A 20,069-nucleotide genomic window follows, 5' to 3' on the forward strand; every position below is an offset into this window, starting at 1 on the left:
ATCACCTCTCAACGATCTATACGTGCTTCGCGGCGGATACAATCTACGCATAATTTAATTGCTGCGCTTATTCGACGTGCGTACACATACACGTGCATTTAACGAGCGATAATCGCGCGACTACGCCCATGTGTAAGTGGTAAGCCCGTACGCATTTCGGATGAACAAGGATGAATTATTTTAATTGCCCATTATGCGAACGAATTACCCATCCGCATTGCAATTTCTACCCGTAATTCGGTAATATCGCGTAACATTGTTTCGACTCGGTTGCTCTTTGTATGGTATACTTCCGTTGTGTGCGGATGGTGAGCCAAAAAACGAGCCGCGGTAATGATTGTACTCGTCGGAGAACGTTGTTGACTCGACCCTCCTTACTCTTTGCCACGCGGCGAGCATCACCGCTGCACACCACCGCGACCGAGTTATCGAACGTGAGTTAAATTCGAGCCTATCGTTCCAACGGTAAACACGAGTAATTTTAAACGTTGAACGCGGCGCGCGCGAGACGCTCCCCCGATTTCAATTTATTAGCCGCGATGCGCATAGCCCGGGCAAATTCGTCGGATTCACCTCCGTAAATTAATTAGTAGTTGTAATTCACTTCCGGCGGGTAATAACGGGTTGCGAAGGCAGTTGTCTGGCGAGTGGTAAATGTCAATTTACCCAAAAGCGAATTCGCCGGTTATTACGGAGAGCCGTGGAAACCCGGGACGCGGTCGTGCGCGCACATCTATGCTCCCACACATCCGTGTACGCACGCTGATTTCATCGCTGCTCGTTCGGGTTTTAATTATCCCTTTCTTCCTCGTTCCGCAATCTGTTCGCTGCTCGACCAAGAAATTAATGGCTCGCAAACTCACGGTTCACCGTCGTTGTCGTCTCGGCTTCTCCCCGGTACCCCCCCCCCTCCCCGCATCGTTGTCGTTAGTCGCGCAGCCACGTTTACGCGCGTTTTAGAAATATTCAAATTTCTTTTCTCAACCGCGCTCGTTAACGAGTTTTCCAAGAAGTAAAATGCGAAACGTACGAGTACCGCCGAGCGAAACGTGGCTCTAAGGATTATACGAGTGCTCGCGTCCATCCGTACGAAAAAACATAAGTGAATAGCAGTAATTTCGGTGCGAAAAAACTTCCGACGAACCGTTTGATTCGAACTACTTAATTAGCGAGCGACGACGAGCGGAAACGTCGATGAACGTACGCACACGAATAGAACGTAGACACACGGTGGCGCAGTATTGCACCGTACCGTGTCGAAACTCGCACGTAAATTAGATATGGACGCGCGCGGTCGCTCGATCGATTCGTTTCACGTACGCGAGGGAACGTTTTCGATACTTGCTTCATCGATCGAAGTTCTGCGCGAAAGGCCAGTGCATCCGACCGGTTTGACGTGATGCGCAACGAGATTACCACCGAGTCTGAGAAATATTCACGGTCGATTCTTTTTTCCTCGGCTCGTACCCTCGTGGCTGCTTGATAAATACATAACTCGGTGATCGAACAACAACGGAGAATGAGAATAATGAATAGTCTCGCGATCGGACGAGGCGGCTTTCTTTCTGCTTCCGCGGATCGCCAATGGGCAACGCCGCATAGCGAAACCACGGAAAATACGGAGACGCTTCATTCGCTTCACGATTACAAAGTATAAACGGATGATAACGAGAGACGAGATCAAAACGATTTCGCAAAGAAGCGAAAGAAACTGCGAAACGATGAAAGCAAGGATGCTTTTCGATACGAATGACGCTTGCCATAGAATGAAGGAAGTTTTTTAACGCAGTCGAATAAAATACGCAGTACAGATACACGTGCACAATACAACAAGAGAAGATGCAAGAGAAATAACGAGATTTCATCCATCGATCGGACTACAAAAGAGCGGACCGAGCCGAGTCCGCAACTGCGACAGTTTCGGAAGGAAGTTAATTAGAATTTTCGTACGCGAAACGCAGGCAACAAAAAGTTTGAATTTCGCCTCGTGGACTGACCGAAAGATGTTGGATCTCGTTAAGTCGCGGGTAATTCGACGGGAATAAATCGTCGAGACGCGCGAAAGCGAATATCGCGGGCTGCGATCGGATCGTCGGACGCGAAATTTCGCGCGAGTCCCGGGGTAACGAGAATAAACTGAAATTGTATTGGAACGGGGGAACGATAATCGAGTTAGCCTCGTTCCCGACGCGATTCGGTCGCGCGGAAGCTGTTTTTTTTTTTTATCATAAAATTGAGGGACAAAAGCCGCTTCTCTATTACCCTTTAATTCGTCGTTATGCCAACGCGCCGCGGCGGGACAATGAAAACAATCCCGATATCGAATATTCGAAATGATTGCATTAACGATGCAATGGCGCGTTCGTTCCGGAATGCGTTGCCGATTTTTCGATACCGCTTGTATTTAAGCGACGGCATCGTCGTCGAATATGCATGAAAATGAACGGGGATCGCGTCCGCGTTTTCATCGCCGCTTGTTCGCGTAGCCACACCTAGCCCCGCGGCTCGGTTTTCACCCGGAAAATTTCTCGCGAATATTCGCTGGCCGGTTTGTTTTCTTGGCCGGTTTGTTTTCTTGGTCGGTTTTAGGATAAGCCGGCTACGAGCGTTTAAGAGTTCCAAGGACGCATAAATAGCGAGCTCGTTTGCTCGAACAAGTTCGCGCGTTCGGAACTCGGTCCGCGGGAGAGAATTCCACGTTCCACTTTCCGGTCCCGCGCGGGATATCGCGGCCCGGCAAACTTTCCCGGAAGGTCCATATTTTTTCACATATTTTTTCGTCCAACGCGTTTCCCAGCGCCGAGGCTAAGGCTGGAAAAGCGAGGTGCTGGTGGCGGTGCCGGGCCCTTAAATCATTCGACGCTTCTTTTTCTTCTTCTGAACGTTCTCTTCCTCTTCCGTTGCTAGAGGCGCGGCGGTACGTCTCGGCAGGATATCTGCTCGAGGAGCGAAACGAAAAGAGGCCAAGGAAATAAGGGGTGGAGAGAGAACGTCGGAAAGGATTGTCAGCTCGAACGGGGGGTTAAAAGAAGAAGATTTCTGCCAGTTACGCCTGCCGGACACGCAACCTTCTTTGAATTACGATCCCTCCAACTTAGTCTCTATTAAAGTCATAAATTTCAAATTCAATAACACGCCGCCGCGCCGGATACATACAACGCTTCCGAGAGCCGCTCCTCGCTATACGTACGTACATATCTCTTCCATCCGCGCGCGCGTATCCCTTCTCGATTTCTTTAAGGCCCGAACTTCTCCCCGACAGATACCGCCCAGCGCGCGTTCCGTTCGACGGCAGACGTACATATACGCGGGCCAAACGTCCCGACGCTTGACAAATCGTTCCAAACCGGATATCGCCACTGATCAATTCGTCGTTGCTTCTTCCACGCGTCGCGACGCGTCCAACGATCGCGAAATCCGAAGATCAATAATATCGCCGCTGGCGAACGGCCCTGCCTCCCTTCCGCGCGAAACGAATCGACGTCCAGCCATTCACCTCGGTACTTTACTTCACCGACGATTCCTTCCCGTCTCGCGCCAAGCTAGCGCAGTGGCTCGTAGGTATCCTTTACGACCGATGAACAGAACCGCGTGGATCATCGTCGCGACTACGGGTTTTACTCGTCTCCGTTGCCGTTCGGCGCGAAAAGAGATTGCGGCCGGCTCGAAACTTGGACGGTTAACGCCGCGATAAATTACGTACAGCGCCAAGACCTACGCTACGCGCATCGACGTACACAGGATCCATACATACGTATGATGTACGAGGCAGTAACGCTCGATGTTATTATTCCAACGGCGTATCTCCCGGGTTTATACAAACTTTTTACCGATGAATTAATTAATTCGTGCAGCGCGTTCCACGCTTCGTTCGTATCTGCCCGATTTCTGGCTACGAATATAAATAGCGACTAGCTAATGCGATCGAGGCAGCTTGACGCTGCGAAAGGATCAAAGTTGTCTGCCCGTTCCAAGTATTAGGCTCGAGCAACCGTGAAAATGTACGCGTTTCATTCGATACGTTTGATGGGATTAAAGCGGATGTGTCCGACGATGGTACACAATCGAACCGAATCGAATCCCCGAATACGCGTTCGTCAGTGGTCTCTGGGCCAAACGTTAATTTCGAAAACATCGAAAAATGTAACAGACGTGTAAGTAGTACTTAGTAAGTACATACGATGTTGAAATCTCGCGAAAACTGTTACGAAGTTTGGGCTGAATCACTGTTTATCTAGAGAGTTTCCCGCCGATCTTCGGAAGCGAAGGGTAAAGATCTCAGTTGCGAATCTATTACCGTGTTTTACAAATACGCCATCCACGTTCACCGCGTTCGCGATATTTCGAACCGCCGCGTGTTATCGGACAGGATTCGGCTAGAAACGATTTTCGTGTCCGGGAATTCCCACGGACGGCAAGAATTATTCGCAGAGAAATATTCGATGTAAATTTGAGACGGACAAGAACGGCGAATCGACAAACGCGTTAGCGCGCAATTGCGTGCCGCGAAAAAGTAGAAGAGAACACGCGCGTCGTGCCGTAATTCGTCGTCGTAGGTAACTAGCGATATCGTGAAAAAATAAAAATTTCATGCAACGAGACACGGCGCGGCACGGCTGCGAGAATTAATCACGAAATAGCAGGGAATCGAGGAGAGGAGTGCCGATGAACATATTTCTAAACGGGAGCGAGAAAAATCCGTGCGAGGAACGCGAACGCTCGTAATTAATTGCATCGGCCGCGTCTACCGCACTCGTACACGCATACTTGTATTTTTGTACGTACGCGAGGAAAACACGAGTGCGCTAGATTAGATCAAGCGTTTTGCTAGTTTTTTTCCGCACGGCCTCTGACGTTATCTCTCTCGGTTTTTCGGTTGGTACCGCGCGCCAATTTTCCTTATCTTCTCTACGCTCATCGTAAACGCGATTCTCTTTTAATTCACGCGCGGCTCGAATTTAACCAGGAGTAAGCCAGAAATCGAGTTGTATCCCGTCCTATCCCAAGTTTTTACATTTTTATCCACTCGCACCTACCACGTACGCCCGACTCGTATATCGACCGCACATACACATCGCACACTCCGTAAGTCGTTAACAGCGATGAGTACTTGTCTATACATATGGTGTATGAACAATCGAAATACACTTCAAGTTAGCTCGAACTATCTTTATTAAATTACTAAATAATCTAGCACGTGCACAGCGCGTTGTGTGCGTTTCATCGATCTGTTGTAGACTCACACCAATCGTTTAGTACTGATCTGTCGGTATTGTTGCCGCGCTTCGCAACACATCACAATTTATATTTATTTTCGAACAAAATACAATTAGTTGAATGCACTTATTCAGTTGGGTGACAAATACCCTGCGTACCTGCATCATCCCTCGCGGAATACTAAAACGGGCGTACGTAAACACGTCCGGTAGCGCGGAAATCGCGTCAAGTTTTCTGCCGTCACGTCGGCCACGTGAGAAAGCAAGATTATCGGACTAACAAATCGAGATTTCGAATAGTAAGGCCCGCTCACCGTGCAGTTACTGAGAATTCGAAAATAAAACCGAACACCCCGTTTGAATCGCGGCTCGACGAGCTACCGGATTACCATAATGCCGAAGCTTTTCTTCTTATCCGGCACTTTTCGAGCGACAGTCGCAGAAACTTTGAGAAAATGCAGAAAAGGCCGCCGCTGCCGCCGCCGCCATTGCGAGGGTAGCAAAGTAAAAAGGGAAAGAAGCGGGATGAAAAAAAAAAAGAGGCGGAAGATCGAGGCTCTCCTCTGCCTCGGCCTTGTTTCAGCCTTCGTAATCCGTTTCCGTTTCTGCCGTTCCTCGCCTGGTCGGACCGACACAACGCGATGGCCCGCGACGACGAGAGAAGAAAGATCGCGAGCTACGTCGAGACTAAACTTCTTCTACCCGCGCGTTGGATGCCTTTTGATAAATGGCGAATAAACGGAATTCTCTTTGCCGAGAAAATTCCTCCCGTAATGTAGCTTGCAACGGCAATCGTGCTCGTCGTTTTGGTCTATCATCGTCTCTAGCGTCTATGCTGGTAATTTGCAAAAAGCTGGTAGCAAACGCGTTTTGTGCCCCGGTCGCGGTCGGTTCGGATGAACGATCGAAAAAACTCGGAAGCTCGAAAGACGTCGGGGGGGACCAACGAGTAAAATTTCATTTTAGCGACCGATTTTCCGCGAAGGTCGCTAATCGACGAAGGAGCAGCGATGCGAATCTTAAGAACAGGTTCCATCTTCTTACCTAGCCGGGTCCGCTGAAATTCGTTTAACCCGCGGTACCCTAAGTACGACGCGCATACGTCCTTACCGAGGTAAAAGTTCTACTCGTTACCGTTACCGGAATCAACCTTTGCCTTCCAGCAGTTTAACTCGGTCGTCAGGATTTCTCGGTTCCGAAAGAGAGACGGTAGCTAGTAGTGCCTTCGTTTTTTCTTTTTTAATCCGGGTAACTCTCGCGCGGTAACTCGTCTACGCTAATTCCGTCTCGTGTAGTCCCTTAATTAAAAGCGGAAATGACGTCTGGACGTGGCGGTGCGAGGGCGAAGGCAAAAAAATAGCTCGAGCCCTGACTTGGCGGTCGTCAACCACGAAATTACTTAACCGAGTGAATCGGCCGACTGTTAACCGGCTAGACCGGCAAGACCGAGGTTTCTTCGATCAAATTAAAACAGGGGAGTACGACGCGTTTAATTACGCCTAGACTCGTCGACCACGACCCTACTTCTGGTTTCACCTTATTCGGCTCGACGAGTCCCGCGCAAACTCTATCTTCCGTTCGTGTCGTCTTTTTCGATCGGTACGGTGACCGATACAGTTTCGGCAAAGGAAATCACGTAATTCCAAATACGTACGATGAGATCTGCCAACGATGGGAAGAACGAGTATAAAAGGTGAAGATGATACGATAATGTTAACGTACGAGATAAAATTAACGCAATGTCGTTCGATCGATAATTGGCGCATACACGAATTCGCTGAGGATAAGATTGCACGCGTGCACGCGTTTAACCGCAATTTAGTCGAGGCGGGAGTGCCATTCGATTATCAGGTTACTATGTTCACTGCTACTAACGAGCTCGTCGTTCAGCCTCCCTCTCGTCATTGACTAAGGACTTTGGACGAGTATCCGATCCGCGTTGACTGTGCATGCGCTGTTTTCAGGTTTATACCTGTCCTTACGATACGTGCATCTGATTGTCTACAGAGAGATCGAACCGTTCATTCTTTCCAGGGAGAACAATTTCAATTAATTATGTATTTAGCTTTTCCTCCCCGCATCGATCGTTAACGAGTTCCCCAGCGGAGCGTGAGTCGCGACGCTTTAAGCTTCCGTAACGAGCAGTCTTCCGCCTCGTTCAGTTTTCATTCGTTCTCCGTGCAAGTCGTAGTCTCGCTCGCAACCCTTTTACGCTACTCACGCATACGTAGATACGCGTCGTACGTACGTATATACCGCGAGTGCACGATCGCCCACTTTATTTTACGGATAACAGTTTGTTCGTTCTGCGAGGTTTTTTCCTTATCCCTTCCTCAGGAAGCCATTAAACTGGAATATATTGCAAATATCTGATACAGGTAAACCTATCCGTAGAAACGTATCGAAATTTTGTTCGATCGGTATCCCGGAATTTACTTCCGGACCTGCGATTCGTCGTTTCTAATGGAAACGGACGGGGATGAAATTCTTGCCGTTACTCCCTGTTCGGTGAGGAACCGCCTAGCGTCGTCGTCGCGTCGAACCAGATTCTGAACGAGACCAAAGAGAGAAAACCAGCTCCGTTCGTTCCATGCGTATCCGGAAGATCCGATTTATTCGCGACGCGACGTATAATCCGTTCGTTCGATAGACGGGATATCGTTCGAGCAATGACCAGCCCTCGCGGTCTACTCTGTCTCCACGCAAAGTATACTTATGACGAGAATATTCTCGCGTCCGTTGGTTCGTGGTTTGCGGAACAGGAGCCCCGCCTTCTTCAGTAAAGCTTGTTCGCGGTAGCACGTTAAAGCGAATGGATGGACGATTTAAAGCGATGCGAGCATTACGCGCGGTATAAAAGTGTCGCGAAGTGTTGGGACAACAGTTTGGATAATGAAAAACACAAGCGAACGGATTCGCTCGTTAATTAATCGTCGCCGGTTTGCACCACCACGCCACGGGACGGCGGCGACGCGTTGCGAATTGAAGAAGCGTTCGGATGTGAAATTTTGGGGCAAAAGAGCCTTGTATTCGCGGAGTAAAATTCCCTTTTATTCTATCCATCCGGTCGCGGGAAGCGTCTGCTCTCTCTACTCCGTTTCAGTCGCGCACGACCACCTAAATCGATCCGCGATCCCACGTCTGACCGAAACCGACCCTCTGCGATGGATCCGCGGCTCGCGTTCCATCGCGGTTCAATCGTTTTTTCCTCGCTGCACTGGTCAAAGTGGATCTCTGAAACTGGAACCAGTCCGATGCGTGCGCGTTCGCATTCGAAACTTTTCATTTCCTCTTTTTCCTTTTATTTCGATGGCCACGCAACCGAGTCGCGACTCGATTACGTCAGCTTTAATTCGCGTTCGCGCATGCAGACTGCGGCTAATTTCCGCGCGTTCGTACCTCTGATTTTCCGCTATTTTCTTTCGTTCTGCGAAACGAGACGAGAGCCTCAGCTGTCCCGCGGACGAACGTAGACCTCGGGCGATGGCGCAAAACGCTGTAACGAGGCAACGGCTGGTTTTCATTGCGAAAAGCCAACGATTCCTCGTAGCCGAGGGGGGTAGACTGGTCGATGGGCGAAAACGAGGACTGAACGAACGAAATGGGTAAATATAAGCAGTCCCGGAGAATCTTCGGAGCCCAAAGCCTTATAATTTATGGCGGTCCTTTAATATCAAGACGCTTCCTCGGTGCGGCGTGCTAGAATTTCTGTCGAGTTACACACACAAACGACGGTGTGCCAGCGGAAGGAACGGGGGTAGAAGAGAGAGACAGACCGAATGAAGGAAAGGGTCGTGATACGACCGATGCGGAGAAAGATGGGGAGAAAGAGGTCGTCGGAAAGAGAGGGGGCTAGAGAAAATCTGGAGGCGTCTAGAAATATCTAGGTAAGCGAAAACAGGATCGAGGAAAGGGGAGTCGAAAAGAAAGCACGTTTAAGCGAGGAATGGAAATGCCGGATTGGCGGACGGCGACGATAGACGAGACGAGACGAGGCGAGGCGAGCGCGTCGAGAACGAGCAGCTACTCGTCCTGTGAATTTTGAAAACGCTTCTCGGTTAAATCTCGACGAAGCGAGAAACGGCGGCGGCGGCGGCGGTGGATCCGCTGCGGCAAAGAACGAACAATAACAGAGGTACTTTCTCCTTTCGTTAGCTTTACGTCGTCGCGAGTATTCGGGGAGGAAATTGGCGAGTCGGGCAGGAGATCGAATCGAATAACACGCTCGGTTTGTCGAGCGGATGTGTTTTTTATTTAAATCGTCCTTATCTTCCGATCGCAAAGCGAGATTTCAATCGCGGCCAGGGGCACACCTTCGTTCCACCGACGTACCGATAGAGACGAGTCGAAATTAAACAAAACGATCCTTTCGTCAAAGTACTGTAGCGTCGTGTCGTCGCGAACTTTGCTAATTACGTCCCGCGTAAACGTAGGACGGCAAAGTTTGACGTAAAAAATCGTAGGGCGGATCGGAGAAACGGGTGAAAGACGAGTGCGCGAAAGTTTCGAACGTACTATGGAAACGGATAAGCGAGATGGAACGGCTGCAAAACATTCGAATTTCGCGAAACGTCTGGATAATTCACCGGGACCAGATTTCTCGCGTATAAAAGAGTAGCGCGGCGAAGGTATACGAGGAAACGTACAAGTACCCACGCTAAAACAGAGTCCGCTCCGCTCCGCTCCGTGCACGTTCGTTGCATATGCAAATAAATGGTTCGTTGAAATACGCGAAACACGAAAGATACGTTTCCGCGATGTTCCTGTTCGTTTTCACATATCCGTTCATATCCTCTCTCCTTTCGTGAAATTGTTTCAATAACGATGAGAATCCCTCGAGAGTCGAGGGGCGTCCGAAAGTAGCCTTCGAATTTTTTATTTCAGGCGCGTCGACGGTTCGACAGGAATATATAGGGCTATTCGAGAATCGGAAAATTGCACTCTTACCGTCACTTCGTCACGCGTACCACTGTAATCGCAGGTATGATATTCTATGCGGCTGCATTACCGAGAAATGCGCAAATGGAATAGCGAAATTAAATTTTTAGTAGCGGATATTACGCTTAAAATTCGTTTCGTTTTTCGACGAAATTAAAGCGTTTCGCGTTTCACGTTGATGCTAATTATCGTATCGCCGTATACGGCATATCGTAGCGTACCGCGTAAACGTAGGTACGCTAATTCAATTCCCAGGTCGTTGGTAAGATCCCTGATAGCGGGAAAGAGGAACAAAGCAAGGAGGAGCATGGAAGTCGAGAACCGGAAACGACGTGCGGCGTCGTCGCATCCTTCGCGTTTCCACGGAGAAAATCCTTTCGGTTTCGCCTTGCCGATCTCAGTATCGTTACACGGAAACGAGGGGGGAAACGTTTGCTGGCTGTTCCGGTTACGCGATTTTTTTCATCTAAATTTCGTACTTCGGTGAGAGAAACGCCGACTGCTGCATGGACGATATCGGGAATACGGGACTCGCCCCGATCGCCCACGAGAACGAGGACAACGAACACGACGTCGGAAGAAGAAATAGAGAAGAGAAAAGAGAGACAAAGATAGTAGAGGAAAGAGATTTCTCTCGGTAAGGAACGCCGCCTCGTAGTTTTGTTTCTTTTCGTCGCTTCCTTCTTTCCGTCTTTGCCTTTTCGCTCGCGATGGGGGGAACGTCTTCGTTCGTCGACGAAGCGGACGTCTGGGCCGGAAGTTGAAACGGCTGCGTCCTGGAAAAATGGCGCCCTGGCGACGGAAATTGGTGCTTGCACCCTTTAATTCGAAGTTGATCGAGGAGATCGCGTCTATAAAGAATCGTAAAGGGGCCCGTGAAAGACGAAGCGATGCGACGCCTCGTACTTCGTCCGTGTCCAACCGGCAGCGCCGGGACTGAGAGGTCGTTCGACGAAGAATCTTAAAGTCGATATCGGTGGGGTCTTGTGTATTATGTGTGTATAGAGACATCGCGACGAAGCTTAAAGTGCAAAGATTGCACGGGGATTATCCAATCGTGGGAACGAGTTTGCGTACAAATAAGACGAAAGCGGTATGGTTTCGCGTAATCCAGCGTGGAATAGCGAGTTAGCGACGCAACCTCCCTTTGGAGTCGGACCCGTGGTCCGCTCGTGGACACAGAGGGATTAGCATAGGAATTACTTCCGGCCGGACGATAAAGCGCAAGCCAAACCTTCGAAGCTGGGACAACGAAGGTCGTTCCCTGCTTTCGGCGGAGAGTCGCGGAAAGGGATAGAGCGAGTCCGCTGTATTTCTAGTTTCCAGAGAGGAAATTGGCACGCGGTGCCACCCTCGACCTCTGCAGCCATCGCATCGAGGAGAACGGCTCGACCCTATATTACATTTCAATTCCGATCTTTCACCTTCGATCGCCGCGTACATGCACGACGCACGTATCTGTGTTTATACGCGACTCGAGTTTTGGCAAAGTGTTCCACGTGTGGTAATCTGATGGCCAAATATTTTTGATCGATATCGTAATCGCGTCGGTTATCAACATCGGCCTATTTTCTTCGCGCTTAGGCTTCGGAGATCGCAGATATAGAAATTAATATCTACTATCGCGGAACTTAATGCGACTGTATCGTAGATTTGTAAACGCAAAACAACCATTTTTTCTTAATAAATTTATATTCGGCGGAAATGATGTTTAACCCGTCCCGTTTTGTTGCGGTCACCCGTCGTAAATTAAAATTATGCCTGGTGGCAAAAAGCCTCTATCGTCGCTTTCTACTCGCCCGCGATCGTTCATCGCCGCCTCGAGATAGAACTGCTGCACAGGCACGAATAGGCGAATCTACATAGGTATAAAGTCAGCAGCCCGTCTTGCTTTATACCCACTGTCGGGCTGTTCCACCTTCCTACGTCTTCCTTCCGTCCCCTTATCACCGCTTATCTCCTTCCCGTTTCTCACTCAACCATATTCTTCCATAATACACGCCGGTACTCGTCTCCTCGTCTACGAGATCACGTCCTTAACGTTAAACTGTAAAAATGTTTTCGACTATTTCGTATTTTCTATATTTTCCTCGTCTTCCATTCTCCGTTAATTTCCCGTATAAATCATCGCCAAGTGTCCATTGTAATATATCATCGAACGCACGCGATCTTCATTTTAAACGTAAAGCAACGCGACGGTCTCGAGAGAATGCGCTCCTCTCCAATTAACCTCCGTTCTCTTTTTCTCTACCCGCAAACATACCGTCGGATTTTTAATTAATCTCAGCTAATTTCAACAAAGGAAGTTATTACGCGATCTTCGTTAATTAAGTAAAGACGTTGAAAATGAAGAAGAGATTTACGGTCGGGCGTAGCCACGGAGGACGCGGGGTCGAGTACGCGTTGTCGAACATCGAATATTTCGCGTCCCGTAAAAATGAGTTAATTTCGCTCTTTCACTCGGCGACTTCACACAACTCGGGTAGTTACGCACGCGTATTTAACGGCGCAACGTCGGTGAACAGGTACACGCCATGGTTATTGTTTGCGACGTTTCCTCCATCTACCTTGAGAGAACATTCACGAGTGGAAAATTGAATTCTTTCCCGCTCGTTCCTTTTAAGCACCCAATTAAGTGAGTTCAAAGAGACGAGGACGCCAGGGAGGGGAACGGAACCGTGTAGAGCGACGCTCGGCCGTGTAATCAGGGAAACGATCGAATTATAGTTTGCTCGCGTAAAGCCGATTGCTCACTCACGGGTAAATTATCTCGACGACGACGACGCGCGACTCTTGGCAACGAGTCCGTCCACGAACCTTTAATCGTTGACACCGATTAAACGGTTCCCTTCGCAAACACTGGCGACGGTTCCTCCGCGGAAACCGCAGGATCCGTGGTTACGGTGCCGAGAACCGACGAGGACGACGATCGACCGAAAATACCGAACAGGTAAAACGCACGCCTGATCTTTCGCTGTTCCTACGACGAATCGTACGATCGGGAAACTAGAAAGTATCCGCCTTTTTCCGTCGCCTTTTCTCTTTCGAGTACCTACAATTACAATTAGGAAAACGACGACCGTTTCCGAATCGCTTGACCGGTGACCTAACGACTTTCGTTCTCGGAGAATGATGATAAAAGAGGTACGAGGTGACGTAACGATTCGTTATCGACGCTACGGCGAGCAGCCGCTTTTATCCCCGTTTCGTTTCGCGAATATAGGAAACTGAAGTACGACCACCGGAATTAGTATCGGTTAGGCCGTAAACTATTAGTCGAGGAATTACGGCCGAGGAAAAAAGCGAAGCCGAGCGAATATTTGTATTCCATGGTAATTATTACCGGGACAATTTATCGCCGAGCGAGAAATTTGCGCTTTATTGGAGCCATGGGATGTTGGGGCTTACGAAAATTAATGGCGGGCCGAGTCACCCGGCCGGAAGATGAAGCGGAGAGCGATGAAAGCTACGGACTATCGCCAGAGCCTAGAGACTCTAGACTAGACTATAGACACAGACTCCGTATTCTAGACGCTCAAGTACTCTCACACACGTATACGTACAGACGCGCACAGACGACCACCTTCGATCCACGTAGTGGAACGAATATCAGTCTTGTATCTATAAAAAATGTCGTGAACGAACGAGAAAACGGACCAGACTTCAGTACTTGAACGGGGTAACGATCGGGTCGGGACAGAGACAGGGATACACACCTGTGGGCAAACGAATCTTAGATTTCCCGTAGGATTCTCACCGGCTCGACGTGATCTTTGCGAATCTTTCTTATTTTCATCGCGCGAATACTTCCCAGTTTCAATAATCGAATTCGATTCGAGTCAGCTTGCACGTTGACCGACTTCCACCCTACGTCTCGCCGAGCAATCGCAGAAGCCTTCGACGATCTCCAAACTTTGCCCGAAGAATTTTACCGTTCGTCGAACGGTATACCCCTGTTAAGAGGATTACCCCGGATCTTACTTTCTCGGCGACCCCCGAAACTCGATCCCCCGGGAAAGCGAGTCGAAGGATGCTCGATTAGCCACCGGTGGAACTCGTCCAAGATTTAATTGCGAAAACGTAATGATCGTATTAACGATAATGATCGAATAGTATATCCCGCGGCGCGGCTAATTTAATATTGGAACGAAATCGAGAAACCGATAACGAGTTAGCCAACAACGAGCGTGTATATCGTACACTTTCCGGTTTCCAAATCTTCGGACGTATCGCTTTCGACATCTCGTACACTCTTTATATCTCTCTCGTGCCCTATCGTTATCGAGCGTTATACGCGCAATCAGATGCCGACTTCAATTGCTATTCTAACGGACCCGATGAAAACTCGATCCGATGCGTGTCACGTCTGGAATGAGGCTTGTTCGAGACTCGGGGTCGAAGGCCTTCGATAAAAGCGAAGAGAACGCGGAGTTCGATGCGGGAAAAGTTGAGAAAGCGCGCGACGCTGAACCATGGATGCGACTCGGCTAACTACTAACGCATAGTGACGTAGTGCGATCTCGTGTTAGGTTACCGCATTCATAAATTGGTTAGAACTCTGGAACTAGGAGTCGTCCAGCGATGATCCAATTAAATACGAGTCGGCCCCGTAGTCGGTTACGGATTTTAGACATCCCCGTCGCAAAGTTTGCTTATTCCGCCCTGCGTACGTACACATGTGACCGTGACGCGAAATAGATTTCGTTTCTTCTAGTCGGACAGTGGAAACAGACACGCGTCTTAAGAGATAACTATTGTCGCGACAGCCGTAATTTTTATCTAACTACGACCACGCGATTGTTAACGAACCGAGCCCCTACAATTTTATTCCCTATTCTCGTTTCTCGTTCGTCCCATTGTTTGTTTTTCGTTCGTCGCATCGTCAAGTTCGGTTTCGGTTTCCTGGTTACTCGCAATAAAATATTTGATTAAGACAACCAAGACCGCGTATCGGTTATCGATATAGTGGTACCAGTTTAATTAAAACAACTCTCGCCCAATTCATTTGAAAAGCAAGTATTCGAGAGGATGCTATTTTTATAACATACCACGGAGACCGTAGAGACGTGTTTACACATATACGCGCATTCTCCAAATGTACTAATGACGATATCGTCAATCGTGATCGAATCACTTTTCTTACCCGATACGAAGTAACGGCGAACTCCTAGCGAGAATTTGTGTGTACATTCGAACGATTGCTGGTGGGAAAGTACGCTGATCAATGATTATCATTGTAATGTTCTTTCTCTCTCATTGCGCAACGTACACAAAAATACAAATCTGGAGGACCACGATAACGTTACGTAATAACCAAATCCCCAAGCAATGATTCGTACTTATTGTTAGATGCATATAAGTATATGTATTTAACGATAATCATAGGAGATTGATAATCTTAACGATCTTATCTCACGATGTACAATCGTATATAGCCGTCATCGACCGATCAGAGGCGATCAGTGGAAGCACAGAAGTGGCATTGGAAAACACCTATCTGATTGAACACTAAAGACGATCGTGTTTCGCGAATATAAACAGAAAAATGGTTAACGTGAAGACCGCGAAACGCGAGAAGGTAACTGAGAAGGTACGGAGATATCATGAGAACGCAAACCTACGACCGGTGTGAAAATAATTTGTACATCGCTGTTAAGCTGTACGAATGCTTTTTACACCGATTGTCTGTATAATACCTATACGAGAACTTCGTTTAGAAATTCGAGTTCGAGATCAAGGACAACATACTCGTCGGCGATGACCTGACGTATCCCGAAAATTACGACAATGTCGGGGAAATAATTCTCGAAATCTTGAGGAGCGAGCCGGATCATATCGGACAGGTACGGATACACGATCGAACTCGTTCAGCCTCGACGTTCCTGCTTAATTTATTTTTTACTCTGTCTCTTCCTCTGTCGCACGAACAATCGATCGTCAAGTAGATAGAGGCAACGACGGGAAAACAATCCACGTACAAAGAAATGTTGGACAAGAGCGTTAGATGCGCGATATGGTTGAGGAAAGCAGGGGTCAAACCAGGCGACGTGGTCGCGGTCTGCAGTTCTTGTTATTGCGAAAACTACATACCATTCTTGGCATGCCTATACATCGGTGCTCAATGCGCCATCGAATATCATCAATTACCTGCGCGTACGTCTATCTATACTGTACAACTTTAGCCGATTCCTCTCTTTAATTCTCCCCCGATAACAAAAACAGAGAGAAAATCATGCTTGTTATGCATTTTTAGGCACTTTCCGTCACTTTCTATCGATCGTAACGCCGAAAATAATATTCCTGCACGCTCACGCGCTAGACAATCTGATCAAAGCTCAAAACGAGACGTCTACGAATATCAGAAGGGTGATCTTCGAGGACCAAGTCCCCAACGAGGAATCCCTTGACGCGATTCTATCGGAACAAACGGTGGCCGAAATCGAGAAGTTTCGTTGCGAGGACATCGAGAATCCGAAACACGCTGCTCTATTGATCGGCACATCGGGATCGACGGGAGTGCCAAAAGTAGCGGAACTGTCTCATTTAGCGTTAAAGACGATGATGCATCCGGTTTACGCCAAGATTCCCGACAGGGTTTGGTTGTGCGTAGCCGGTATGCGATGGATCACCTACTTCTGGAACTTGTTGGGCGGGTTACGGTCAAACGCGACGCGGGTCATTGCCGAGGACGCTCAGAGCGCCAAATACTATTTAGAAATAATCCGAAAATATGAGGTGAGACAATCTGCATTGCGTATGTTCGGGAAATGAGAAACTATACTCGTGCATCGTCGCATTTCAGATAGAGTATTACGGTGCCGATACTAATCAACTGAGACAGATATATAAGCTCGGCTTGATAAACGATTACCGAGAGACAAAGCTGAAAACCCTCAGGTTCGGCGGCTCACCCTTTAGCCGCGATATTCACGAAACGTTAATTAAAGAGCTTCCGCAGATAAATACTCTCCAGGCGTACGGTACAGAAACGTTGTCATGTGCTACTATCTATGCGTAATTAAAATGCGCGAGCGTTTAGGATGAAAACGATACGTTTAAAACGAGATAGGCGTGGCGCGTTTTAGGATCGACCGACATCGGGAACGTCATCGTTGCACAGAAGCCGGGCAGCACGCCGGGCAGCTGTGGCTTCATCCGTCCCGGCATTAAACTAAAAGTGGTGTGCACGCAGACGGGGGTGGCTCTGGGTCCGAACAAACATGGCGAGATTTGCGTGAAGTCGAATACGCGGATAAATAAGTATCGAGGTAATCCCATAGCGACCAGGAATGCCATCGACTCCGAAGGTTCGTATCGAAACTCGGATGTTCCAGTACGAAAGCTCGGCATTTAAATGAAATAATTTGCCGTCTGTAGCTGCACAGACGACGCGAATAGTCAATTGTTCATGATCATCTGGTCGACAGGTTGGTTCCATATGGGCGACATCGGGTATTACGACGAAGTCGGGGAGTTGTACATAGTTGGCAGGACTTCGCAATTTATCAAATACAACGATTGTTGTTTATCCGTCTTGGAAATGGAAACCATTTTCGACATGCATCCAGACGTGTACAAAGCCGTAGTGATCCCAGTGCCGTCGGAGATCGAAGGAGAGCTTCCAGTCGCGGTTGTCGAAAAATTACCCGATAAAGAGGCAAGTATTCGCGCGTAGGATACGAAGTTCGATCTCCTCTTTACAATTTTAATCTCGATTCTCAGATAACGGAACACGAACTCCTAACTTACTTCAAGAAGAATATGCCAGAATTCTATATGCTGAAGAGCGTGAAATTCGTGAAGGAAATGCCACGCACGAGTACTGGGAAAATCGCGAGGAACGATTTGAAACAAATGTTATGCGTCGCGATGTAACGTTTACTCGAATCGTGTACGCATTTCACGTATCGACGTACCTAGGGACTGCACCACTATCGACTGTATTTACGATAATTATAATAATACGTATATACCTATAGCGTGCTTATAACTTATGTAATAAAATGAATTATATTTAACATGCAGTACATTTGTATTATGCACATCCTGTTTGTTCACTGTTTGTTTAAACGAATCAGCAGCTTTGGAAATATCAAATATTTTAATATTCTGCACTCATTTCTTTATGTAGCCGCGTTAATTGTGATGCATTACCTCATTTCGTCTCTACATTATTTAATCGTCCATTAAATGCTGCTTGTCAGGCCGAGGAACGACCAGCCAATTAAAACTTTAAACGCATGGAATAAAACGGTATGACTACGCGGAAAGATGGGTAACAAGAAAAATAGCCAAACTGCTAAGTTGGACGAGTCTTCGCGTATCTTTTCGCGAGATTTCAATAGCACGTTTGCTTTTCGCGCAGCCCTTGCGTTCGTTCGGTACGATTCTCTTTTTTTCTTCACATTTGCCTTTGCCGCTCTTTTCCCGTTCCCGTTCCTCAATAGATCCGCCCGAGTCCGGGAACTCGAAAGTCGGCAAACTTTCGAGACGATACTCTTCGCGAAAAAGTTTGGTCGTTCGCGAGTAAACCCGTACCGAACCGCGTCGTCGACCACTCGATCGACGAGCAATGCGTCAACGTTCCCAATGCGATTCTTAAAAACCTATTGGTATCTATCCGATGATCTCGTACGATACGCCCACCGGATTACCGCCTTTGGCCGTAGACCGAAGTCGTACATACGTGCATGTACATAAGTGTTTGCAGATAGTATATTATCGCAGGTGCCCCGTAGAAGACAAGTACAGTGCTGTTATAACTAATTATAGCCCAAACCAATTACTCCCATTATTCGCGAGAACGACGAGGAACTTTAGGCCGTGGCATCATTACGTTCCATATCCCTGACTTTGATCCTGTTCATATTCCCGACAGATATTTCCTCGTTCGCCATTCTCGGATTCTAACCACCACGAATCAGAACCTTGCCACGGAATTTAATTAGCTGCGTTTCACAATCCGGCTTATCATCAACCATTTCACCGGTTCCTTTTCTCGCGCGAAGATCGTTCGCGGCCGACCTGATCGATCCGAGACGGGCGACACGACGAAAGGACGCGGTCGGATCGGAATCCGAAAATTCGGATATCAATTTTTTTTTCAATATTCGATGGAACAGACCATCCGTGCATTCATTTTGAACTGCGAGCCGGTCGCCCGATCGGCTGGAGTGGGCTCGAACTCGGATCGATCCCGCGCATAAATATATCCGCGGATCGTAGATTGTAGATTGCAAATTCATGACACGAGCGAGAGACGAATATTACCGGCCGGATTTAGGCTATCGCTCTTCTGGCCCGGATAAAAAATGTTTCAAATATTTCGCGAGGTTATTGCCGCGCCGCGAGTACGTATAGGTGTAGATATCTAGCTACAGTACCTGCCATTCGCCTACGTACATACGACACGGATATCGAATCGAATCCGAGAGGAGAGTCGCGACGTAAATTATATCGGCTCGCGGATATTTGCGTTCGCTCCGAAGTAGTAAAAGGACATGCGTGGGAATTCGTCGTCGACTCGTCTTTGTTAACGCGTAATAAATTAGCCGTTATCACGAGGCAGCAGATGTCGGACGTCAGGAATATGATAAAAGAGTTTCGATTCAAAAAGAATCAAACGCAAAGGAGTTTTGTACTTGCGTTACTCCTGTAACTCATGCACGACGCACAATTCCTCTTCCTCATTCAGGCCCTGTCTATTTTTAAGTTCATGATTTTCGACAAGACGTAACATCAATATGAGAACGTAATACCTAGAGGATAACGAGTAACTTTTCGGTCCCGATAACTCCATATATATCGGAGGAATACAGCTCCGGGTGTAGGATTACACGATGTAATGAAACGATCCAAGACTAGAAACCACAGCGAAGCAACGGATCGGCCTATCTACCTATCCATCATCCACCC

At 48.0% G+C, this 20,069-nt stretch overlaps 1 protein-coding gene across 12 annotated transcripts; it reads left to right on the forward strand.

Moving 5' to 3' along the window:
- Positions 1–7,399: 7,399 nt before the first annotated feature.
- On the forward strand, positions 7,400–18,131 carry LOC108627011 (4-coumarate--CoA ligase 1-like). Of its 12 annotated transcripts, none has more exons than XM_026815259.1 (11): positions 7,601–8,821; positions 8,895–9,103; positions 12,779–13,104; positions 15,590–15,744; positions 15,872–15,997; positions 16,100–16,307; positions 16,408–16,889; positions 16,957–17,134; positions 17,240–17,461; positions 17,582–17,811; positions 17,877–18,131. In XM_026815259.1, exons 4-11 carry the CDS (start codon positions 15,700–15,702, stop codon positions 18,027–18,029), a joined length of 1,644 nt encoding a protein of 547 aa, XP_026671060.1. In that variant the 5' UTR covers positions 7,601–8,821; positions 8,895–9,103; positions 12,779–13,104; positions 15,590–15,699; the 3' UTR covers positions 18,030–18,131. The 12 variants fall into 12 exon arrangements, with proteins under 12 accessions (XP_026671056.1, XP_026671065.1, XP_017883509.1 ...); XM_026815260.1 differs by having other exon boundaries at positions 8,920–9,103; XM_026815255.1 differs by lacking the exons at positions 7,601–8,821; positions 8,895–9,103 and adding an exon at positions 7,400–7,594.
- The last annotated feature ends 1,938 nt before the right edge of the window (positions 18,132–20,069 follow it).

Source organism: Ceratina calcarata, unplaced genomic scaffold (assembly GCF_001652005.2).
Source record: "Ceratina calcarata isolate Rehan_Ccalc_2016 unplaced genomic scaffold, ASM165200v1 scaffold436.2, whole genome shotgun sequence".
NCBI classification, from domain to species: Eukaryota; Metazoa; Arthropoda; class Insecta; order Hymenoptera; family Apidae; genus Ceratina; species Ceratina calcarata.

Excerpts from the sequence above, each read along its gene's own strand:
- LOC108627011 (XM_026815255.1), top strand. The coding sequence starts at position 15,700 with ATGGTTAACGTGAAGACCGCGAAACGCGAGAAGGTAACTGAGAAG. Across the intron at positions 15,745-15,871 it reads GCGAGAAGGTAACTGAGAAG|AAATTCGAGTTCGAGATCAA; the intron begins GTACGGAGATAT and ends AACTTCGTTTAG. Across the intron at positions 17,462-17,581 it reads GAATGCCATCGACTCCGAAG|GTTGGTTCCATATGGGCGAC; the intron begins GTTCGTATCGAA and ends TCTGGTCGACAG.